General features: G+C 39.7%; 1 protein-coding gene across 3 annotated transcripts in view; it reads right to left on the bottom strand.

The window, feature by feature from the left end:
* LOC136857542 (NAD kinase) overlaps window positions 1-14,164 on the bottom strand; it is a 933,739-nt gene that overhangs the window by 549,964 nt on the left and 369,611 nt on the right. The window contains exon 1 of one of the 3 annotated variants that reach the window (XM_067136277.2): window positions 7,362-7,506. The exons of the other annotated variants lie outside the window; for them this stretch is intronic. Coding sequence (XP_066992378.2) covers window positions 7,362-7,468 — 107 coding nt within the window. The 5' untranslated portion in view covers window positions 7,469-7,506. Of the gene's footprint in view, window positions 1-7,361; window positions 7,507-14,164 lie in introns of those variants that run through there. 3 annotated transcript variants of the gene reach the window in all.

Genomic DNA, 14,164 nt, shown 5'->3' with positions numbered 1-14,164 from the left:
TTTTCAAAACTCACAGTCATTCATATAGGTGGGTGGAAAGAAGGTAATATGACATTTATGTGAGGACAGAATGAATGTAGGCTACTGTGCTGACTGCCACTAGTTTGATATTTATTTGTTTGGTATAACACTTAAAATGACAATGAACATGGCAGGGAAGGCAGAAACAAGGAAGTGACGCATTGTGAGAAATGGCGCTGTTATGGTAGTCACATGGTCGTATTACCGTAATATATTATACCTCTAGTGAAAAATGAGAGAAGGGAACTGTTCGAAATATAGCTGGTTCTGAAAAATAGAGCTTTTCACTTTCAGGTTAGTGAACTCTAGGTACGTAACTATCTATCCTGCAAAGAATTTGTACAGCATTCAGTCAGAGATTACAGCAAAAAGTGAAATTAAAATGCTCCGTTTACAGGCCACAGAGCAATAAAGACGGCAGAGCAAATCGCTCAGGGCAATATGTTGAAGTTATTTGCTCCAAAGGAAAAACTTTTACTCTTTACTTATAATAGAGTTTTGACTGTTGAGTAATTTTACGGCACTTCTTTTGAATCTCTCTCCCTCTCATAAATGTTTCCCCCTGATTCCACAAGATTTATGAATACCAGTTTATACAGTACAGTTTGAATTCTGGTAAGGACGGTATTACTCCCTAACAACATTTCATTTCAGTCAGACGGGGAGAAATATAAGTATGTGTATGAAAATTACCTGCATATGTAGAGAAACCAACGCAATGGTTAATGCTGATTTGCTATATTGGGCAGCAGTAAACTGCAATGAATAATGGGAAATTGGCACTGAAAAATCAATAAATACTAGAGGGTGGATTTTGGTATATGTGAATGTTTTGTTTGTTTCAAGATATAATATGCTCATAATAAAGGCGATTCATAGCATTTGAAATCGAATCATTAAGTTTTATAATGCACATAAATGCATATATATGGAATACGCGCATATTCTTGACATACGTACATTTAAATGCATAATTGCATTTTATTATTTCGTATGAACAACATAATTATAATATTGCATATTGATATTCAAATCGGTACAACAATGCAAAGAAATGAATATCTAAAAACACCGCTCGCCACCGGAAGCCTTTACAATGCATTGTTGTTGGCAGTCGACAGTATCAAGAGGTTGACAATGTGTAATTTTGTTTTCGGTATTTTCACAACATGCGGCAAACAACAAGCTTTGTAATCACCGTGTACTTTAAGGTAGCCATCTACATATATAAAATAAGAGTTTTGTCTGTACATTGCTCAGAATTTGAAAAAAATGGTATTTCTGTATCGTTCATGTCCACAGTAACAAGGAAATGCACTTTTTTCTTTTCCGTAATTTCTGTCTGTCTGTCTGTCTGTCTGTCTGTATGTATGTATGTATGTACACGCATCACTTGAAAACGGCTGAAGATAATTTAATGAAAATCGGTATGTAAAGTCGGGGGATGAGCCACTACAATCTAGGCTATAAATCATTTTATTCACGCTGAGTGAAATGGTAGTTTAGGGGAAGGCCTAAAATTTAATTCTCAAATATTTATATTTTAAGTGGCCCTATCGATAAATACTACATAACTAAAGTTACATAGAATTAAATTTCCGATTATTAATGTCTTATACAATTTTACCGTACCGGCTATGATAACACTGATATTCATGTTTTTCGATTTTTGTTGCTAAGTCCACATCAACGCCGAGCCACGAGAAAATGGGTGAACAGAATTTAATGAAAATCGGTATATAGAGTCAGGGAAGAAAAAACTGTAGTCTAAGCTATAAACAAAAGTTATAGAGAATACAATTTCCGATCATTTATGTTTTATTCAGTTTTACCGTACCGACTGTGATAAGAGTAGTATTTCAGAGTCGGAAGAAAACTAAATGCGAAGGCCTACAATATCGAAAGCGCATAACATTGATCAACAATAACATTACATTGACCATTGTTTGTTGTGATGTTCTTTGCCTCTTATCGTGCCCTCAATTCCGACAGATGGGATTACTGTTGCGTACCGAGTATAACAGCCTAACTCGATATTGGCGGGAAAGAGCTGGGGAGTTAGAAAACTTTTTTCTTTAGCATGCCATTCCTCTGGTTCATACATTGTCTGATACTGCTGGTACGTAACACACTGGTTCATCAGTATTCCACCTATTCGTTCCCTACTCTGACGCACTGTTTTGAATGAGCAGTGTGCAGATTTGGCAGAGGCTCACTTAGTAATAGTAGTATGACCTGGTCTAGAATTACAATTTAGGCCTGTTCCAAATTATAGCACTACAATTCACTAAATCATTCAAAATTCAACCCTGAAAAGAGACGTTACTTAAGAAAAGCGTCTTCCTCTTCACTTTTATTAAATTCTACATTCATTTTGTTGAAAATTAGCAGTGAAGAGGGGTTTCTCCTCTGGTTTGGAGGAAAAATTTGCCTCCAAGTCATTTAGATTCTTCCGCCACCATTGTAGTGAAATGAGATTTTCCGACTCAACGGGTACTCCTAGGAAAGAGATTAGTGAAAGGGCATGGATTTGTCCTCCTGGGACTCCCCGCTATTCGACCCCCCCCCCCCCCGACGAATCAAGGCTGTGCGGCTTGGCCATTCCAGCTCTGGAACTTTGGACTGTTAGATCGGCAGCGTAGTAGCCTACTGTTCGTTAAAAGTGAGAAAATGCGTGGTTTTTAATTTGATCGAGTATTTCATATTGCTTTTAATCGCGCCATTCCTACTGACGTCATTGTAATGACTCATGTTCATTTCACTTGGGAAAACCACTAAGGCAGCCTTTCTGAGAATGTAAAAGAGCAGGTGGAGAGTGAATGTCTCCCATTATAATGAAAACTCCCCATCCTGATTGTGACTGATAGTAGGCAAGCAACCGAGCTCGATAGCTGCAGTCGCTTAAGTGAAGCCATTATCCAGTAATCGGGAGATAGTGGGTTCGAGCCCCACTGTCGGCAGCACTGAAGATGGTTTTCCGTGGTTTCCCATTTTCACACCAGGCAAATGCCGGGGCTGTACCTTAATTAAGGCCGCGGCCGCTTCCTTCCACTTCCTAGGCCTTTCATATCCCATCGTCGCCATAAGACCTATCTGTGCCGGTGCGACGTAAAACAAATAGCAAAAAAAGTAGGCAAGCAGATCTACCATCACAACGAAAATTCCCTACCCCAGTCTTCATATGAGAAAAGACGTTTGGTGACTTCCCCGTCGCGTTTCTAGGGTAACGTTGCTATGCAATATAATACAATCTTGCTCACAAGGTGTACACTACTTAACATAGAATTCTGTATACAATGTAGAATTCCGTAGCGAAGCACGGGTACATCAGCTAGTAAACAATAAAGTACAAAATAATAGGCATTTACATTTTAGGGCTTAACATGCTTAACTCTCCAATGAACAATTATGAAACAGAATAATGCAGAATACTATGCCACTACTGTATTGTTTCTGAAGCAAAACGTCATCTAATATATAAAGAGGTAAAGTTCGTTTGTATGTAATGGCTAGTCTCAGGAACTACTAGACCGATTATTTTACTATAAATATTCATTATCTCTGAGGGACATGGACTGTATATTATTTTATTTTCAAAACAATTCGGAGGGGGCGGGCATAAAAATACTGGGCTAATATAGGCGAAATATCGAATTTGTCGTACAAGGACGATACAAAGTTCAGTTTAAGCCCCTTGACCCAAAGAACAAAACTCGGCAAGCCCTACGGGCCCGAAAACCATGTTTTAAGGCCCTAAAACCAAAAGTTATGGAGATATTGGCACCAGACTACCCCTACTCTAGGAATCAGATAAAGAAAATAATGAACTGCCGTAACCATGGCAACGACAGCTCCAGTATTCTTACAGCAGGGAGAGTATCTACAATATATCACAAAAACCCAACATGTTACAGACATGTAAATTGGTATTTGGAATCTCCTTTAAAAATAAAAGAACACAAATTTTTGTTTTCAGAAAATCCACTTAAGGGGTGAAGGAGGGGGCGGGGGCTGAAAAGAAGTGAGGAGGGAGTTTTATTCTTTATGTGAGGATACATATATCTCAGAAACTGAAGATGTTGCAGACGTTAAAACTGGTACTTTTAATCTCTTTTAAAAATAAATGAACACACTTTTTTTGGGAAATCCACTTAAGGGGATGAAATAATAAAACAGCGGGTGAATTTTTAAAATGACTAAACGCTTTTCCCACACCTGTGGGGTCGCGGGTGCGAACTGTGTCCCACATGTGGATTTGACCCTGTTTTACGACTGGATGCCCTTCCTGACGCCAACCCCGTGTGTAGGGATGCAATTACTATTGTGTGTTCCTGTTGTGGTTGGTAATGTGGTGTGCTGAGTGAATATGAAGAGGAGAGTGTTGGGACAAACACAAACAACCTGTTCCCGAACCAAATGAATTAATCACACGCGATACAAATTTCCGACCCAGCCCGGAATCGAACCCAGAACCCTGTAAACCGAAGGCATCAACGCTGACCACTCAGCCAAGGAGTGGGGCAGTTTTTAAAATGACTGTATCTACAGCATATCTGAAACTTGTTACAGACGTGAAAATAGGTATTTGTAATCCCCTTTAAAAATAAAAAACACGTACTTTTTTTTGTTTATGGAAAACCAACTTAAGCTGGAGATCGAAAATAAGTGAAGAAGGAGTTGAATTCTCTTTATGAGGATACTTAGGGGTTATTCTGCCCGAAGGCAGGTCCGAACCTCCGCAGAGGTGTTCCTGAGCCGGAGTTTACGTGCGGTAGGGTGGCCAGTTCCTTTCCGCTCCTCCATTCCCTTGCCCCCCACCAACAGCGCGTGGCAACCCATCCAACTCCTGACCACGCCCAATGTTGCTTAACTTCGGAGATCTCACGGGATCCGGTGTTCAACACGGCTACGGCCGTTGGCATGAGGATACTTATATCTCAAAAACTAAGATGTTACAGACGTGAAAATCGGTATTTGGAATCTCCTTTAGAAATAAAGAAACACCCTTTTTTTTCGACTTAAAAGAGGACTGTTTCTCACATGTAGAATTCCATGTCGCATGTTCCAGATTTAGCTCTGCCAGTCGGCTGGTCATCTTAGCCCCAAAAGGCAATGCCACAAACGTAGTTTACAAAGAGGTTCAGGGGTAAATGAAATGCAATTTTTCGGTGAGTTTTTATACTTTAGGGATTTTCATATAATGTCTTAGTGCAGTACCGAGGAACAATTAATGTTTATCAACTTACCAAATCCTCGTAAGCGAGGCCGTGGGTAACAGCTAGTGTTTTTATAAACTTAATCAATATAAATTAGCCTACGATAAAAGTAGCATCTCTTCAAGCAACCGTGTCGATACATACACTGACAAATTACTGTGCCAATCGTTATGTCACAGTCTGTATTTCAGCCATTACTTGTAGACCATAACAAGAAACTGGGGTCAGTCATTGGCAGGCGTGCGCAGCAACGTGAGGAAGTACTGTAAAAACTGACTGAGGGGAAGAGACTTGCACCCCCGCGGGCACAGGTATTTCTAGTACGGGAACTGCCGTTACGATACCCGTACCCTAAAATGAAGTAACAGGGGATGTGATAGCCGAGGGGCATAGTCACTAGCTCATCACCGAAGCGGTTACGGTGGGAAGATTTTTATGCAGTCATGCTGCTGTTATTCGGATTCCACGTAAAACTGTACATCCCGTGGCTTTGATCATGTTATAAACAGACATATATAAATACAAGCTTATTTCAAATGTAATACCAACAATGGCATACCTGAATTCTCGGCAGAGACGGGAGTCGAATTCGAGGTCTCCTAATGAGTATTCTTTACTAGAAAAGTGGTCACACCTGCGCGTGCCAATTTACACGTCATAAGAGAATTCGGACCCCGTACACGAGAGGCACGCTTCGATGTCATGTCGACTTTTTTTGGCGTCCTGCCAGAGCCTGCATCTTAATGATTTTCTTTTTCACACCAGGAAACAGACGACTTCGGGTTACAAGTCAAAGAACACTATTCCCAAGCTTAGCATCAGTTAGTTCGATTACCGTTGCTGAAGCTTGTTTCTCCATCAAGTCGAATTTCGGCGTCCTTCCAGAGCATACATCTTTATTCACGCCAGGAAATAGAAGACACCTAACTGCAAGTCCAGAGTGACTATACGTAATTCTAATTCCAGTTAGTTCGCTCTCCCATATAGGATTTAAGTTCTGGAAAGAAAGAAATGGCGTATGGTTTTTAGTGCCGGGAGTGTCCGAGGACAAGTTCGGCTCGCCAGGGGTGCAGGTCTTTTGATTTGACGCCCGTAGACGACATGAGGCTGGAACAAAATGCACCTAACCTCATGAGGACACCTAACGTAACGTTACCGGATATCCATACGGACACACATGACGTATGATTATGGATTCCGTTGTCCTTGAAATGCCATGTCAACTACGACACTACAACAGTCGTGAGAATATCTGTAGAGACAGCAGGAGGGGAAGGTTTGAGTCAGTGGAGGGGCTAACCTCGTGTTCGTCGCAATGTTGTCAGACGTATTGCATCTGTCACTACAGACAAATACACTGACATTTGGAGGCAGAAAAACAGCGGATTCAGAATGAATCATTTTAAAAGTTACCAGAAATTTTTAATCAAATTATTTTAAAGAAACTTTATCGTATTTAACCGAAACAGATGGGTTTAGCGAGAACTTTCACTCTTTTTGCTTTGAAATAATAATAATAATAATAATGATAATAATAATACCTAATATTCAACGCATTCATTTCCTTAACTGTATGATCAGGGGGTCACGGGTTCGACTGCTGGCCGCGCAGGAGGTTTTAACAGCGTCTGGTTAATTCCTGCAGAATACGTAACACTACCTACCACCGCAGAAACACGCAATATTGAATACATCCTTCCACACCGGGTTGCCGACAGGAAGAGCATCCAGCCTTTAAATTAGGCCAGGCCTACCATCCCACCCGCGACCCCACCAGGGCATGGGAAATGAGGCAAAATAAAACTGCCTTCAACGTCCCTTCCATTATTATAGATTTTATGAGACCCTGTAATGCCAGAATTTTGCCCCGAGGAAGGGTTTCTTTAACTTCCCACTAAAATATCTTACACGAATGTTAGAAATGTAAACATTCTGAAATACCAAGCGAGGACGCCGGTTTTCGATCCTGGGAGCAAATAAGACGAGGATGAAACCATCAACACTATGCATCCATATAGCAAGATAACTACTGTACAGAGATGACATTGTTCCAGAACCAGGTTGACGGCGTATCTAGGCAACTGTAGCAACCCAAAGCAGTTCAAACTCCTGGCAGGTACTCACCATATGGAAAGTAAGGCTCGAACATCCACGCCGTCTAGACTTTCCAGGGACCATTTCCTCTCCAGCTGCTCCTCCAGGGAGAGCCCGGAGTCAGGCGACGAACTCATGACTACCTAGGAGCACTGAACACAGCGACACCGCACCGCACCACGCCACAGACACACTGAGTAGCAGGAGAAAGCACCGCACACACTGGCCTACTCTCACTGAGCTATAAGCCACGCCTCCTCCCATGTACCGTCACGCTGAGCCCAGATCAAAACAAATCCGCTCCTTACTTTCCTGTCATACCCATAATGTAGATTTATGTGTTTACACAGATGACAATGAGACGCAGCCTGCTCAACATGCTCCATATTAAACGCAATCAAATGGAATTAGGATACAAAAAGCCGAACACAAGATGTAGGTTAAAGAAACAAAATCATTATATTTTTGAACATCATTTTTACTTATATTTTCAACATTTCATTTTATCATTCTGAAACTTAGTTATCAGTAACAGAAGTGTCCGGCTCCATGGCTAAATGGTTAGCGTGCTGGCCTTTGGTCACAGGGGTCCCGTGTTCGATTCGCGGCAGGGTCGGGAATTTTAACCATCATTGGTTAATGTCGCTGGCACGGGGACAGGGTGTATGTGTAGTCTTCATCATCATTTCATCCTCATCACGACGCGCAGGTCGCCTACGGAAGTCAAATCAAAAGACCTGCACCTGGCAAGCCGAACATGTCCTCGGACACTCCCGGCATTAAAAGCCATACGCCATTTCATTTCGGTAACAGAAGTTAAAGGAACAAACTCTTAAATATTACTTCTGGTTTCAGCCGCATTACCTACCTTTCAGAAATATTTTGTGCTAAACTATGGAAGAATGATGAATACGAAATATTAATAAAAATGTTATTTGATACACTAAAACCACAGATAATATTACAGGTTCGTGTGGATAGGACTAAAATGAGAGAAAATATAAATTTTTAGTAGGTTGTCCGACACCTTGGCTGAATGCTGAGCACTGAGGCCTCCGGTTTAGAGGGCCCCACGTTCGATTCTCGGCCAGGACTAAAATACAATTATTCCTACTCGTGTAGCTTTTCTGAAAGTCTACACTGAATGTCCCATTTTTTTGCTTGTTTGTTTTTTGTTTACGGTCTGTTTAGAAATAGTGAACTCAGCTTTGTAATAGATTCGTCAGGAAGGGCATCCGGCCGTAAAACAGAACCAAATTTGCTACAAGGTCCGCACCCGCGACCCCACAGATGTGGGAAAAGCGGAAGAAGAAGAAGAAGAAAAAGAAGAACAAACAATCCCGCGTCAGTCTTAAAATATTTTCCGGGCTAGTTTTACTTTGTCCGTTCCGCATATAGCACTTCCTGAGGAAAGCAACAGGGTACTACCTCAATCTTCATGTCTCTTGTAGGCCTTTTCAGTGACACCTAGGCTATGACAGCTGGTTGCTGAACTGTTGGGGATCCAACCAACTTTCACACTGAGGACTCAATGTACAAGAAGTCGAAAAATGTAGGAACAGGATTTGGACTTCTGAAGAGGCACATTGCCCTGGGGTTCACTCAACGTACTGTAGCACTATAAATGAGTACCAGAATTATTCCTGGGGACAAAGGCGTTCATAGAGCCGGATATACAAAAGTGTGTCAAGTTCAGTAATTACAGTACCGATCAAAAATTAGGACCACATAAAGAAATCACGAAATACCACCTAGAACCTAAAATTGTGCCACCAGACCTCGGTAATTTTCTTTCTGAGCTCTGACATCTAATAGGATATATAGGTTGCTTGATTTCATTGAGTTAGTCCAAGTACTGCAGAAGTTATGAATTCTTAACTCTTAGAAGGTCTCACCACAATATAAAAAATGTTGGTATTATAATCTACTATATACTCTAATTGGTTGCAAGTATCACCACCAAGATTTTTTTAGACTTTGAAATAGGTGGGGGCTATTTTAGTATAAATATAAAAATTCCGAAAACATGCTGCGCCGGTTTTTTGCGTGTTTTATTTTTTCCGAAGCAGCGCCAAGATGGTTTGATTTTTCTTTGTCATTGTCATGTATGGCTCAAGGTATCGGTGCTAGCTATCGGCATCAGATTTATCTGCCCTGATAGTTTCATTTGCATTCTGCACATGGCATCCACGAACACCATTCTAATGCCGATAGCTCACACTGAGACCTATGACAAGAACAAGGAAAAATTGACCATCTTAGCGCTGGTTTGAAAAAACGCACTGGCCACATTTTTTCAGAATATTTATACTAAAATGACCCCAACCTGTTGTCAAGTCTACAAAATAATATTGGTGGTGATACCTGAAACCAATTAGAATATATAGACATAATATTTCAAAAAACAAAAAAACAAAAAAAACAAAAACAAAAAAAAACCTGACTTTCTGATGTGACCTTCCAACAGTTAAAAATGTATTTCTACAATACTTGGCGTAACTGAATGAAGTCAGGTGACGTATATCATATTAGATGCGAGAGTTCAGGAACAAAAATACAGAGGTCTAGTAGCACACTTTTAGATTCTAGATGACATTTCATGATTTTATTATGTGGACCTAAACTTTTGAGCAGTACTGTACATTTGCCTCAAACAGAACAAACTACGGGCCACACCGCAGTTTAGATACCATGTTAGCATGAAGTTGTGCCCCAAAGAGCCATGTTAACATCTAGGGAGAGGATTTACAGGCATTAAAAATAGCCAAAATAGGCAGGCAAATTAGCACTTAAAATTTGCAAAATAGGCACTAAAATGGCAAAAAGACACACTAAAAACCAATCCAAATATACCATTTCCTTAGCATTTAAAATTATTTAGCACATGTAAATCATACCACTTCGTTCTCAGCTAAAGGTTTTACGCCAAGGAACAAGTGGTCACCAAAAACAGGAAAAGGTAAAAGTATCCTCACATATATTATTTCAGTAGTATAGATCTCTTTTGTGGTGCTCACAAGTAACCGATCCTGACAAATGAGCATTCAAAAGAAAGAGAATAGACATTAGCAGTGATGAATTGCACTCTCATTTCATAAATATAGACCTCTTTAAAAAATGAGTTTTAAAAAATTGTACGAAGTGTGCAATTTGCAAATACTATTGCTGTAGGAAAATACGCGCCATCATTGCTGTCCACGTCACATTTTGATCGCTGGAACGCCTGTTTTATGTCATTATGATATGCTGTAATTATCAGTTAAAAATAATGATAGTAAAACCGAAAGTTACTTCCGCAACATTCGTCAATATAATAATGCACTTGCATTTGCTTCCGTTCAAGTAGATACCATAAATGTTAAAATATCAAAGATTACATTAAGTTGTAAGTAAGACTATCTAATATTGCACTGATTTGTGTATTCCTTAGTTGACCAGTAGTTCACCAGGAGGCTACTCCGGCACATACTTTATGAATATGCGAGATTTCTCGCACGGGTTCCCTGGTAAATATTATTTCAGTAGCATAGATCCCTTTGCGGCACTCACAAGTAACCGATCGTGACAAATGAGCATTCAAAAGAAAGAAAACAGGCATTACCAGTGACGAATTGAACTCTTGTTTCCTAAATATCGATAATTTCTTTAAAAATGACGTTAAAATGTACGAAGTGTGAGATTTACAAATACTGCTGCTGTTGAAACTAGAAGAGTACGTACCATCATTGATGTCCACTTCACATTTTGGCCGGTGGGACGCCTGTTTTATGTCATTACAACATGCTTTAATTATCAGTTGTCTATTCCTTTAAACTATTAAAGGTTAGCTCTTTTACAGGTTTTTCTTCTGTCATTTCGCATGGACCGTGCGAGAAATCTCGCATGTTCATAAACCACACTCTCCCGAATAGGTTTATATTTGAGGGATAAGTAAGGATTACAAGGCACAATCCAGCGATTATCTACTTCATGGAACCCTACAGTAATTGAAAGTCCATTTTCGCTCCTTCGGTACATGGGGGTAACATTGAACATTAACTTTTCTTTAAATGAGAAAGTCTTTCGGATAGCGTTTGGTTCATTTGCCATCTTGCATGCAAGGACTGTTAGTGTTGAACGTTCCGCATTGTCCATGTACCACGCATTGCTGTATAATATTTTATAACCGAGGACTTCGTTTAAACACGTTGTAATGGAAGACTGAATTGTCACTTCCTATGTTGTATTTAAGGAGGTACTGTAAATACAGACATAAAAGATTTGCTTGAAATAAAAACCTAACAACCTTTTTCCTCAAGTCTCCCATTATAAACCTATTCGGGCAAGTGTGGTTTAAGCGCCGATGACCTAGATGTTAGGCCCCTTTAAACAACAAGCATCATCATCATCATCATCATCAAGTGTGGTTGATGAATATGGGAGATTTCTCGCACGGGTCCGCTCGTTATTATTAATACAATTGAAGACACTGTTATCCCTTCCAGGTAAAAATTATGTCAACAAGATACTTCAAATGAATCTCAGTCAGCACATGTTTCAATGGACAACCATATATTATTCCAAATTTTGAACAATAAAACTTTTCCTGTTGTCCGCTAATATGTTTTTAAGTTGAGAAAATGTCCTTTCCATTTCACATGAGGTCAGGGGACGGTATGTAAGAGCAGCTAGTTCTGCTGGGATGAAACCTGATGGTTATGCTACGTCTTTCCCTTCGAGAACAACAGCAATGACCAAAGCATACTTCTACCTGGGATTCCTTTGCATTATACTGTGAAATTTGGCACTGACATCTTCTATAACTCCAAGAAGGTTAGCAATGGTCGCCCCCACCTCACGAACAATCCCTACAGCCTTCATAAGACGTAATTCTCTCTCTTCCAGCTGCTTTATTTTGGAAGGTAGCTGTTCAAACTTGGAAGAAATGGGGTTGGCCAGTGCAGGGTGCAGATTCAAAGCCAGCTCGCTCCAAGCAGAATCAGATGACGGAAAGAATGCCGTTGTCCTTTAATCACATTTAAGTGCCTGTCTTTGGTAGCTACCTGCAAAGAATGCCTGCTTCCAGCAGCTATCTGGTAGCCGATTTTTTTTAAAATATCGTTTTAGGCACTTAACATGCAAATATCTTCAAAAAAGGCACTATAAAACCCATCTATTTCCTTCATAACTGAAACAGAGAGCCTGTAATTTTGGTTTGAGGACAAAAATAGCATTTATGACAAAATCCTCACCTTAGTTATATCGTACTTCTACACTGTTACTTAAAGAAATTGAAAAGTTTCGCCCACGACATAGAATGTACTCGTCTGCAAGAAAGAGCTACCTACCTATATGGAACAGACTGCCCTACAAGTGAGCCAAGTGTGTATAGTCCACGAACGTGACCTCGCTGACAGGGTTACCTGATGGGCCCTCCACTCCCACTCCCACGCACCGCTAGCCAAACACGTCGTCAGCAAGTAGCGCAATGTTTGTAAACTGCGCTGCACTGTGCATCCGCGAGCTTCCTATTATAAACAAGGAACAGGACAGGCTATACGGAAGAGAATGAAATATATTTAGGAGGGACCATTATCATCTTTATTATTATTATTATTATTATTATTATTATTATTATTATTATTATTATTTTAATTTCATATAGTTATGCCCAACTGAGGAGCACGCTTGAACTGTATTTAGCTGATGTATTTTGCCTTCTTCTCTTCCCAAAATATCTTCATCCACTGACTGATATTCTCTTTACGTTCTTCTGTCCAGGTTTTGTTAGTTCTAGCTTTTGGCTCCGCGAACCAATGGTTATTAATCAGTGTTCTGAAAGCAGGTAGGTTCTTCACAGTTTCCTGGTTGATATTGGTTTCCTGAAGATCTGATTCTATTTCATTTAGCCAGTTGTTCTTGACTTTCAGTGTGAGGGCAAGATTTAGAATTATTTTGGTCAGTCTATCATTGTTTATTCTGAGAATGTGACCATAGAATTCCAACCTTCCTTTTCCTGATAGTGTCTGAGATATTTTCAGTATGACAATACATTTCATGAGCTTTCCTTTTCATCCATACTCCCTCTGTGCAGACTGGGCCAAAAATTTCCTGTAAAATTTTTCTGTCTTGCTTTTCTATATCTTTTATGAGTGGTCTACCGCCAATGATCAAGGTTTCCGATGCGTTCAATGCTTCAAGCTTTATTACTGTATTATAATGTGTTAGTTTTGTTTTACGAGATAATGATTTTTTTTTGTTATATGTGTTCCAAGTGATTCGATATGCTTTCTGTAATTTAGTAATTCTCTCCTTATTTGCTTCACGATTTAATCCAGAAAGTTGAATGATTTCTCTAAGGTATTTGAATTTATTCACTTGGGAAATTTGTCCAAATTTAGTCATCATGGCTAGCCCATCTAGAAATCGAGAGGATCCTTCCATGTACTGGGATTTTTCATATGATATTTGAGGTTCTGTTTTGGCTGCAATTTCATGTAGGTTTTCGAGGGAGTGGATTGTCTTGCCTATTATTAGAAAGAATTGCAAGGTCGTCTGCAAAAGCTAGACACCGCACGTGAATTCTGTTTTTCAGTTGTCTATCAAGAGTAATTCCTTTAACTTCCTTATCCCAGGTTCTGATTACTTTTTTAGAACAAGACTGAACAAGACAGGTGACAGTCGATCTCTTTGTCGAACTCCTGTGTTGACATCAAAAGGCTCAGGTATTTCTCCTAAGTTAATGTTTGTCTGATCAATTCTCTTGTTTATCTGTCTACTTTAAATTCTTCGAGGACTTTATTATTATTATTATTATTATTATTATTATTATTATTATTATTATTATTATTATT

This window comes from Anabrus simplex, chromosome 1 (genome assembly GCF_040414725.1).
Source record: "Anabrus simplex isolate iqAnaSimp1 chromosome 1, ASM4041472v1, whole genome shotgun sequence".
In the NCBI taxonomy this organism is placed as follows: Eukaryota; Metazoa; Arthropoda; class Insecta; order Orthoptera; family Tettigoniidae; genus Anabrus; species Anabrus simplex.
The sequence above is the reverse complement of the archived record's forward strand: the minus strand, read 5'-3'. Positions and strand labels throughout refer to the sequence as shown.